Source organism: Ylistrum balloti, unplaced genomic scaffold (genome assembly GCF_031769215.1).
Source record: "Ylistrum balloti isolate Yb309-2 unplaced genomic scaffold, AGI_CSIRO_Ybal_v1 Utg369724, whole genome shotgun sequence".
NCBI classification, from domain to species: domain Eukaryota; kingdom Metazoa; phylum Mollusca; class Bivalvia; order Pectinida; family Pectinidae; genus Ylistrum; species Ylistrum balloti.
Genome location: NW_026781942.1, coordinates 412,706 through 424,782, shown reverse-complemented (window position 1 = coordinate 424,782; position 12,077 = coordinate 412,706). Strand labels below are relative to the sequence as shown.

The 12,077-nt window shown below is 38.8% G+C and overlaps 1 protein-coding gene across 1 annotated transcript; it reads right to left on the bottom strand.

The window, feature by feature from the left end:
* Positions 1-5,318: 5,318 nt before the first annotated feature.
* LOC132565484 (uncharacterized) lies at positions 5,319-11,709 on the bottom strand. Its single transcript, XM_060230136.1, has 2 exons — positions 11,430-11,709; positions 5,319-6,403 (listed from the first exon to the last, which is right to left on the bottom strand). The coding sequence occupies exons 1-2, from the start codon at positions 11,605-11,607 to the stop codon at positions 5,319-5,321; spliced, it is 1,263 nt and encodes a 420-aa protein (XP_060086119.1). The 5' UTR covers positions 11,608-11,709.
* Between the last annotated feature and the right edge of the window lie 368 nt (positions 11,710-12,077).

Genomic DNA, 12,077 nt, shown 5'->3' with positions numbered 1-12,077 from the left:
AATAAATGCTTTTGTTGTCATATTATCTTTAAGGAAAGAAGGGTTTTTATCACAGTTGTGAGTTTCCTCACCTACAGGACCTCACCTTAGATTGAGAGGGAGTAAAGCGGACTAGTCTATATGAGTAAAACAAACTAGTGTATACATTTTACAGCCCACCTAAGAAGGATGTGCATTTTCGATGATGGGACTGATTAGAAAATAACATGGCAGACAGGCATCCATCTCGGATTTCGACAGTTTGTAGAGAGAAAGTTAAAAAAAATTATCTGTCTACATATAAAGTTAGTGCTGATTGCTTTTACAACATCACGGTTTTCAACAAGATGACATGGTTAACAGTCTTGTATATAAATATATCATCATTTTATAATGGTTGTTACGTTGTAGTTTAGCGACTGTTGAAAACAAAAAATATCCAGATTCGTAGAAAGATTCGGCATTCATACAGTTTTCTCCGCGATACAAACAACAGGGACTTGGTAACCCGTGCCTCTGACTTAACTTGTTCCTGTGTAACCCATGCCACTGTCTATACTTGTTTCTGTGTAACCCGTGCCTCTGTCTATACTTATTCCTGTGTAACCTGTGCCTCTGACTAAACTTGTTCCTCTGTAACCTGTGCCTCTGTCTATACTTATTCCTGTGTAACCTATGCCACTATCTATACTTATTCCTGTGTAACCCATGCCTCTGTCTAAACTTGTTCCTGTGTAACCCCTGCCTCTGTCTAAACTTGTTCCTGTGTAACCCCTGCCTCTGTCTAAACTTGTTCCTGTGTAACCCCTGCCTCTGTCTAAACTTGTTCCTGTGTAACCCCTGCCTCTGTCTAAACTTGTTCCTGTGTAACCCGTGCCACTGTCTATACTTATTCCTGTGTAACCCGTGCCTCTGTCTTAACTTGTTCCTGTGTAACCTGTGCCTCTGTCTATACTTATTCCTGTGTAACCCCTGCCACTGTCTATACTTGTTCCTGTGTAACCCATGCCACTGTCTATACTTGTTCCTGTGTAACCTGTGCCTCTGTCTAAACTTGTTCCTGTGTAACCCGTGCCACTGTCTATACTTATTCCTGTGTAACCTGTGCCTGTCTAAACTTGTTCCTGTGTAACCCGTGCCACTGCCTATACTTACTCCTGTGTAACCCGTGCCACTGTCTATACTTGTTTCTGTGTAACCCGTGCCACTGTCTATACTTATTCCTGTGTAACCCGTGCCTCTGTCTATACTTGTATCTGTGTAACCCGTGCCACTGTCTATACTTATTCCTGTGTAACCCGTGCCACTGTCTATACTTGTTTCTGTGTAACCCGTGCCACTGTCTATACTTATTCCTGTGTAACCCGTGCCACTGTCTATATTTGTTCTTGTGTAACCTCTGCCTCTGCTTAAACTTGTTACTGTGTAACCCGTGCCTCTGTCTATACTTCCTCCTGTGTAACCCGTGCCTCTGCTTAAACTTGTTCCTGTGTAACCCGTGCCTCTGTCTATACTTATTCCTGTGTCACCCGTGCCTCTGTCTATACTTATTCCTGTGTAACCTGTGCCTGTCTAAACTTGCTCTTGTGTAACCTGTGCCTCTGTCTAAACTTATTCCTGTGTAACCCGTAGCTCTGCCTAAACTTGTTCCTGTGTAACCCGTGCCTCTGTCTATACTTACTCCTGTGTAACCCGTGCCTCTGTCTAAACTTCCTCCTGTGTAACCCGTGCCTCTGTCTATACTTATTCCTGTGTAACCCGTGCCTGTCTAAACTTGCTCCTGTGTAACCCGTGCCTCTGTCTAAACTTATTCCTGTGTAACCCGTAGCTCTGCCTAAACTTGTTCCTGTGTAACCCGTGCCTCTGTCTATACTTACTCTTGTGTAACCTGTGCCTCTGTCTAAACTTCCTCCTGTGTAACCCGTGCCTCTGTCTAAACTTGTTCCTGTGTAACCCTGCCTCTGTCTATACTTATTCCTGTGTAACCCGTGCCTCTGTCTATACTTATTCCTGTGTAACCCGTGCCACTGTCTATACTTGTTCCTGTGTAATCCGTGCCTCTGTCTATACTTACACCTGTGTAACCTGTGCCTCTGTCTAAACTTCCTCCTGTGTAACCCGTGCCTCTGTCTAAACTTGTTCCTGTGTAACCCTGCCTCTGTCTATACTTATTCCTGTGTAACCCGTGCCTCTGTCTATACTTATTCCTGTGTAATCCGTGCCACTGTCTATACTTATTCCTGTGTAACCCGTGCCACTGTCTATACTTATTCCTGTGTAACCCGTGCCTCTGTCTATACTTTTTCCTGTGTTACCCGTGCCTCTGTTTACACTTGTTACTGTGTTACCCGTGCCTCTGTTTACACTTGTTACTGTGTTACCCGTGCCTCTGCCTAAACTTGTTCCTGTGTAACCCGTGCCTCTGTCTATACTTATTCCTGTGTAACCCGTGCCACTGTCTATACTTAATCCTGTGTAACCTGTGCCACTGTCTATACTTTTTTCCTGTGTAACCCGTGCCTCTGTCTATACTTATTCCTGTGTAACCCGTGCCACTGTCTATACTTATTCCTGTGTAACCCGTGCCTCTGTCTATACTTATTCCTGTGTAACCCGTGCCTCTGTCTATACTTATTCCTGTGTAACCCGTGCCTCTGTCTATACTTATTCCTGTGTAACCCGTGCCTCTGTCTATACTTATTCCTGTGTAACCCCTGCCTCTGTCTAAACTTGTTCCTGTGTAACCCATGCCACTGTCTATACTTATTCCTGTGTAACCCGTGCCACTGTCTATACTTATTCCTATGTAACCTGTGCCACTGTCTATACATATTCCTGTGTAACCCGTGCCACTGTCTATACTTATTCCTGTGTAACCCGTGCCACTGTCTATACTTATTCCTGTGTAACCCATACCTCTGTCTAAACTTATTCCTGTGTAACCCGTGCCACTGTCTATACTTATTCCTGTGTAACCCGTGCCACTGTCTATACTTGTTTCTGTGTAACCCGTGCCTCTGTCTATACTTGTTCCTATGTAACCAGTGCCACTGTCTATACTTATTCCTGTGTAACCCGTGCCTCTGTCTAAACATGCTCCTGTGTAACCCGTGCCTCTGTATAAACTTATTCCTGTGTAACCCGTTCCTCTGTTTACACTTGTTACTGTGTTACCCGTGCCTCTGTTTACACTTGTTACTGTGTAACCCTTGCCTGTTTACACTTGTTACTGTGATACCCGTGCCTCTGTTTACACTTGTTACCGTGTTACCCGTGCCTCTGTTTACACTTGTTACCGTGTTACCCGTGCCTCTGTTTACACTTGTTACTGTGTTACCCGTGCCTGTTTACACTTGTTACTGTGTTACCCGTGCCTCTGTTTACACTTGTTACTGTGTTACCCGTGCCTCTGTTTACACTTGTTACTGTGTTACCCGTGCCTCTGTTTACACTTGTTACTGTGTAACCCGTGCCTCTGTTTACACTTGTTACTGTGTTACCCGTGCCTCTGTTTACACTTGTTACTGTGTAACCCGTGCCTCTGTTTACACTTGTTACTGTGTTACCCGTGCCTCTGTTTACACTTGTTACTGTGTAACCCGTGCCTCTGTTCATCCTAATCCCTTGCTATACTAGTTTGTTTTACTAGCTTTATATACTAGCATTCTGCGTCCACACTGAAACATTTTCGTAAGGAATTTTAAAAAAACAAAATGCTTCATCGTTTTGCATAATATAGTGTGCAATGTACTTAACATCTTAGACACGAGTTCTCTGTTTGTCATTGAAGGACGATCGAGACTCTTTGTGGCATAGAGTTACAGGCGAATAACAGCTCACGTAACAGCGGTTAGATGTGCTTTGTCGACGGAATTTCTTCTTAATCTCTGGTCCACCACATTACCAGGGAGAGTGTTCTTGAAAAGAACACCACTGATCTTTCCGTGCAGATATTTTCCAATTTCATTTCTGACACAGTTATCTTAAAAATGGCTGCCACATATCTCTTTAAATATCTATATATATAGAAAAGATAAGAACACCGGTTTCAGCGCAATGCTAACAGCATATTTTCATTAAACCTGTGATGATCGTAGCAACTGATTGTTATATTGTGAGTATAGCCGAGCCGTTCATCGTTGCATGTATCACAAAGCATATCTTTGTTACAAACAACATATCCACATGGATGATGTCTGACGATATTTTTATACTGGACGGAGGCTTTCGCGATGTCTTGCCCTCAATCAATGACACGGTACATTCCCCGTGCTTTCTTGGAAAAGAAAAAAACAAACAAACAATTGCAAACATAGGGCGCCATTAGGTCGCATCTATTTACCAACAAACTTTGATGGGCAGTTGAGGCAGCCAATGGACGCAAAAATACTTAATATCTGAATAAAACAATTCTAAATAAAGATTTACCAAATGTATGGCAGTGTATTTCCATCATGGCTACACTCTATAACAAGTACTTTGATCTCCGAATTAAGCAAACAAATTAGACTTTTGTAATTTCAGATCTATTGCTAAATTGAATGAATTTGAACACATTTCTAAATATCTTTACATTACTGTCTACAGGCAGATTTTTATTTCCAGAGAGAAAAAAGTCCAAAAACAAGATTACATTTTCAAGATTAAGGAAAAGCAATGTGCTTTTCAACAAGAGTTCCGGACTGACCCCCAAAATATCCTCCAATGTGTTCTCAATAATATTATTTGACATTATGTCACTTAACACAATGCAGGTAAATTTTGGTAACGATGGTCAAGACAAGTATATTACAATATATAACACATGTTGTATATATGATTACAATATGGGTCCTCGTCGTTTTTTATATATTACTAAGAACAGGCAGAATATCAAGTTTTGTACACAGTTGTGACTTATCCTCTCTTATTAACCATGTATCTACAGAACAATGTACTGTGACTGAAATCCCTAAAAAGACCATTATAGTTAGGCTGGATTCGACAATGTGCCAAGCAAGTTGGGTCATCCCTTGAATAAATATTCTGACCTTTGACCTTGAAATCAGGTCACAGTGACCTAACACCAGTGTACTGCAGATAGAGGCTAGGTAATACACAATAACTTTCAATAAGATAGAGATTTAAAAGTTACTGCACGGACAAGAAATGTTTAGAAGATTGAGAATAAGAGTTTGAACCAGAAGGGAAACCGTAATTACGAGGCCAAACGAAAATATACTATCGAGCAATGAAAAGAATACCGAATAAGGATAGCATGATGATGGTGATTTAACACTTTAAAGAACATGTCTACAAATTCTTATCTCTGATAAGAAAATAACAAACCTGCTTATAATTTACACAGTTGAAGTACCAATGACAGGCAACCTTTCCTTTCTCTTGATCACGCCATCTTGAGGTCTGTAATTCGTTCCGTAGTTCCGCACGACCCGCCTCGTCAACAATAACGCCGACACGACAACAATTACCAACAGAAAACTTTCACCCAGAAAGAGATAACAAAACCACATGTTGGAGAATTTATCCATCAGGAATCCCAGAATTAACGGATTACTAGCGGAGCTTGCTGTCATAAACACTATGAATAGAGAAGAAATTCGACCTGTCACCGGTAAGAAAACCTCATCTGTCCAAGAGAATACACAAGCGAGAACTGGGGCTTTAGCGTACCCAAACACCAACGAAACAATCCACATCCCAATGTCTGATTTGTATAGTGCGCTGATGTAGAATCCGATAAACACAAGAAGTGTGAACAAGCTGTGAATTCCTACAAGTTTTCTGGGGGAAATTACCTGAACTAGAAAAATCGCCATGAATCTACCGACAACGGCCACGAAACTGCTTACTGACGTTAACAAGGCGCCTCTTGCTTTCGTCCAATCAAACATCTTGACACAAAATGTTGTAAGAAATGCTATCCAGGTGTCATCTATTCCAGTAAGCAATGCTTGTATACCAGCCATAAGTAATATGGACTGAATCTGTAGAGCTAAAGGCAGCCTCGATTTCGTTGGAGTTTTAGTTTCGTTTTCTTTTTGGGTTGTTTTATTCCATTTATCAAATTTAAAGTAGAATATAAGATGCATTGCACAGGAAAATAAACTTATAGAACCCCCGATGATAAATACTTTATACAACTCAGTACTTCTTACGAACGTAAACTCTTCAGGAACTAAGCTTTCATTTCCAGCTGGAGACGATTGATTTTGTGATATAAGAGTTTTGTTTAGAATTGATGAGTTATTTGTTAGCGTTAGGTTATGCTCCAGAGTAACCTCTCTGTCCCCTGAGGAACTCTCCATAAATATGATGGTTACCAGTGGTGCCACAGAGACTCCAAAGGAATACATGAATTGGAGGCCCTGCATGAAGGGTTTACCATGCTTGCCCCAAACACGCTGGACTTCGGCATTTGCAACTGAAAATAGAAGTAAGGATAGAACACTATTAACAACATAAAAGTAATGCTTTACTGTTCTTTCAAATGTTGTCAGTAATATATGGGCTTCTGTGAATATATATTTTTTTCCTTTACAACTGAAATTTTGGCACTAATATTGTACAAAAGACACACAAGTGAAATGAGGTTTTCATAAAGGGCCCGAAATTTCGTGAAAATTGGAGTGTGATTTTCAAGATACCTATAGATTTCGTAGAAAACTACCAGAGAAAAAGAAGTCTGTATTCACACATCCCGATGTTTAGCCCATACATTACTCTCATAACAAATATATAAATGTGTCTGCAGAATCCAGTCATCTGATCCTTGTGTGTTACATGTAAATATGGTTACATGTGCTGCATACAGATAAACAAGGCTTGCTCTATAGCAAAATAAAGGACGAAATACAAACTACAAAGTTTCTTGTACTTCTCTTAGTACTAACAGATCAATGTTACAGTGTTTTGATACTGTTTACAAAAATAAAGGGGTGTTGATGGTATGTGGATGTTAAATACCTTCAAAGTATTTTTCATCCAATCTTATCCCTCTTCTGAAAAACCTTAACACTACCAAACCTCATTCCAAACTGAAGGAAGACATTCATTTTCTTGTTTTAAAAGTTTTCTTTTCAAAGAAAGTGAACACATGGTTGTGAGGTTGTGAGGTTACTAGCGGGTGTTTGGAAAGTAAGTCTAAAGCCAAAAAGAAGTTTACCGGGGATGATATTATGAAAAAAGACCGGGCTTCTTTTTGACAATACCATCGTGATGTTTGACGATTTTCTTACAGACCGATTACATACCAATGGAAAGAAATAGTGTCCCACTTTTTGCTGATTTAGAATTTGTTATCATATGAGGCTAAATTTATCGAACAAAACAGGTCACAACGACCTTCAAATTCCTTTTTAGAAGACGGGAATCTCCTTGAACATGTTGGAAATCAAGGACACGACACTTTCTTTTACATCAGCCTTTAACTCAATCTTTGCCCTTAACACAACAAACAGAGTCCGTTTTCAACCTAGCTGCACCCAAATAGATTTTGGACACGATTTTCAGTAATTCAATATTTCAGTCGTAATGGTACATTAATTTATATACACACTGTGACCCGTCTCTCTCGCCAAACAGACGGCCGACTTAAACTGTTGAATATGTATTGTTTAAATGTGGAACGGGGTCACAGGACGCGTAACGACAAAGCACAGTTTCGGCGATAGTGAAATCATATTTATCTAATAAGAAACACATCTATCCTCACGCAAATATTCATTTACATGCGTTTTAAAAATATCAAGAAAATTCCAACGTGTCAACGCGATCATATTCCAACCTCAAACTCGATAAAACAAGGGTAAACTATATACTTGAAAAAGCACAAGGAGAATAAAACCAGGTGTTCCGGAAGGGTAAGCGTCTTCTGATTCGTATAAAACAAATATAATATTTCTCAACGTGGTCATTTTGACGACCGTGAAACTTCACCATAATTTTTATCGACCTGCATCTTATGAAACCCTGTGTTAGAAGCTTGCCTGTCAGTTGACAACTTCTTGCACGAAAATCGTGATAATGGAAACAAGCCCTTGGATATCGAATTAACTGGGACATGTTAACAACATAGGTTGGCGGTGCAAGGTGTTTCCATCCAGAAATGGAAAATTTGCAATAGGGAAATTGAAATCATCACTTTTATCATACATATTGGTATTGTCCGAGAAGATTCATAGCTACTTACCTGAAATAACTATTATCTGTGTTATATTACAGTTAATTGGTATTTAAATGTGTGTCGCAACATTTCACTTGTGGGGAATATGTACACTTCTGAAATGGTGTAAAAACGGGCGATAATTACGCGACCGTTTTCTCGAACTCATTCAGACAAAAAGCTTAAGTGAACGAAGATTATCGCTTGCGGTAGGTCTGCTCTTCAGTTGTTCAGTTGTTCAATGTTGTAACCACAAAACGGAACGTGTTCGGGGGACAATGCTTTGACACTTGCAACAGCTTGTCCACTGGTGCACGCTACGTGCATCAACCACATACCACCATATACATGTTCATATTTAGATTAGTCAGTTCACTCTGCCTCGGAGGCCATAACTTTTAACAATGGATTAACAACTCTTCTTTATTTTTTGAACAGTTCGTGCACGTGTGAATATCAAATCGGGACTTGTGTTTGCGAAGTATCGCAACATTATCGTACCTTCACCCAAAACTCATGATAGACATTCATCCTTTAAAATACAGGATATTCCACTCTCTAAATCCTTCAAGTCATTTTGCAAATATATTTTACTGCTTATATTGTTACTGTTATATTTACGACCATCTGGTCCTGGATATCCACATAATAGTACATTGTTTATGATTGCTAACACGTGCACCTGTTATGCTATCGTGTGCAAGTCTCTCTCTTACATAACTCCGAAACTGACGAGCTGAAATCGTAAAAATCTATAATAAATCTGTATAGTTACATTCCACGTTATATTAGATTTCGTAACAGAACAGGTGTTATAACCATTAACACTTATCCAGAGATATATAATGTACATACTTGTATAATTAAATATCGTCGACTCGCGATCCTTCGATGTAATTTTCCCATTAATTTCCCTTTATCAAAACAATTTTATTTCCTCACATTTGTATGAAATTTTATGTAATATTAGATCAAGTATTCCATTGTCAAGCAAAGGTAACACGAAAAATATGGGAAGTGTCTGCTTTCTACACTACTACCTACATAATAGACATGGTCAGGGTAAAAAGTAACACTTTGACGTCACATTTACCATGTGACCGGTGACCTCATTAAATTTCTTTCGGCTGTGTATATAATATATGTAACATGGTATATTTGAACGGCGCCATATCGGTGGTAGTGCTATTTGGATTATGAACCAACAGAATTTAACAAAAACCAAAATCGTTACTAAAGTTACTAAAGTTACTGAAGTTATCCTTAGCCTGAAGATTCCAGTTCCATATAGTAGCACACCTATTTCCCGAACGTATATGTTTTCAATTCGCAATTGATACGATGTTCAAGGACTTGTTCCTAATATCACGATTTCTGCGCGAGATGTTGACGACTGTCAGATATATCCACAACACGGGACTTCGAGAAGTGCTGGACGGTGGATATTATCGGGAAAGTTTCAAGGTCGTCACAATTATCTCATTGGGATTTTTTTTTCTTGCGAGATATGAAGTTGGACATGATTGGTGTTCGTTAGTACTTGTTCGTGTTGTTCACCTTGTTCTCATTTAGCATTACCGATTTGGATTTACAAATATCTATATGGCGGACAACTTCGATGAAGCAAAAGACGCTTGGCTTACCGGAACATCTGGTCGGATAAATACCCTTGTCCCTTATCATGGCATTTCATGGGTTTTCCTGTAAATCTTACTTTTGTTCTCATTTTGCTCTTTTTTTTTTTAATTTGAGTTTTGAAATTTTGTTGACATATTGGTAATTTAAAAGACGGTGCCTTCTTGGATGGGATCATCTGAGGTATTCGTATATATTCTCATCTCATTAACCATAAAAAAAACCGCTGAAATATCATGTCGGACGCACAACCGCATATTATATCTCCCGAACAATTATAATGATACTGAAATGTCACACCGGAGACACAATGTCATGACATCTCTCCCGAACAATTATAATGATACTAAAATGTCACACCGGAGGCATAATGGCATGACGCCACTTAATCAACAATCACCGATGTTCTATCGGAAAGAAAAACCTGGACCTGCCTTTACCGAACTTGGTTAGAATTATGAGTGAAGGCTTATGGCTTTTGATGGTATGCCCAAGTTGTTGAAAAAAAAATTAAAAAAAAGAGTCTTCTCCTAGAATCAATTGCATTTTTGAGCATAACGTTGGTTATTTCCAGTCGGAAATAACCTTGTAAAAATTATCAGTATACAATGACAGTTTTGATAGTATGCATGCATTGACACTATCTTACTATATTCAGTATCACAATATCTGTTTTATGACATTCATATTCAATATTGCTTATCTCAGGTGACCGTCAAGGCCGCTAGGCCTCTCGTTTTTATGTGCGATTACATACACGATCGGTTACTACAGTGCGCAATCTACCGAGATTTATATAAAACATTTTTGATATTTGAATCCCCATCTTTCATACAAATTTAGATGGTTTTTGCGATATTACATACTAGATTCTATTTATAGAAAATCCAGTACCAATATTGGACCATACCGTCGATATTACGTACTAGATTCTATTTATAGAAGATCCAGTACCAATATTGGACCAGACCGTCGATATTACTTACTAGATCCTATGTATAGAAGGTTAGCTACCAATATTGGCCCATACCGTCGATATTACATACTAGATTCTATATATAGAAGATTCAGTACCAATATTGGACCAGACCGTCGATATTACTTACTAGATCCTATGTATAGAAGATTCAGTACCAATATTGGACCAGACCGTCGATATTACTTACAAGATGCTATATATATATTAAAACGAGTTTTCGTTTCCAGTGGGATTTTGTAAGAACAAATCTTCAAAGATTGTTTTTGTCCTTAGCAATCAAAAAAGTTAACTTTAACTTCGAAACGAGATTCATAAAATATCATTTGAAATGAAATTAAATTTTAAATTATTTTCATTGCAGAATTGACAAAGGTTAAATCTTGATATGTATTAAAGAAAAATATGGAGGTGACAATAAAACATCGGGAGCCGTTTGTTTGCGCAGTTTTCAATTGATGACGTAACTCTCCATATTACGATATACTATCTGACCAGTGCAGTCAGAAAACTCGATCTAGTGTATATTACAACGATGTATTCGTGACACGGAAGACTTCGCGGGATAACAAGGTGATTATCTGATAATGCATTTATGTTAAAAAAGACCTGCAATTCTCCTAACACGCTGTATATTTAAAGTAATACAAACTAGAGTTTTGACACATTACTTACTTGCATCAGTTGCACCGACCATGGCACCAAGAAAGAAGAACACCGTTAACATTAACCAGTACACAGAACACCAGGGTATGGCTATGGCGGTCCACGCTAATATAAACTTGGCAACGGATAAAAGAAGTGATCGTTTGAATTTGTCGAAAAGGTAGCCACTGACAATGGTGCTGAACATATAGCCTATATACAGGGTGGTGAGCAATGTCGACCCACCCTCCAGTCCAACGCCGCTAATGGCTTGTAGATCTAGGAAAGACGGGCCCACGGGACCTTTTGCAAAACTCTGTAACATAAACAAACAATATTTTTGTAAATCAAAACTTATATCTTTTCGTAACACCGAACACCTTTGGTAGAAACAAAAGACACTCAGAACATGGTTTTCTTTACGGTCCGTTTGATGTCTGTAAAGTGGATTAAGAACACGTAATTGATGGCGGTATATTCACATGTCATGACATTAATAAGTACATCAGATTAACTAGATATACTAAATCTGTTTATCAAGAAGTATGAACTTGATGGACCTAAAACATTTATGTTTGATTGAACTAATAACATGAAAGCTCCGAAAACAATACGAGATACGGAGACTATCAAATATGATGGGACGGACCATATGTAAATTATACCTACCATAGCAAT

Bases quoted from the DNA above. Each gene is read 5' to 3' on its own strand.
- LOC132565484 (XM_060230136.1), bottom strand. From the start codon at position 11,607: ATGTTCAGCACCATTGTCAGTGGCTACCTTTTCGACAAATTCAAACGA. The intron at 6,404-11,429 runs GTAAGTAATGTG...TTCTATTTTCAG, and splicing joins GGTCGGTGCAACTGATGCAA to TTGCAAATGCCGAAGTCCAG.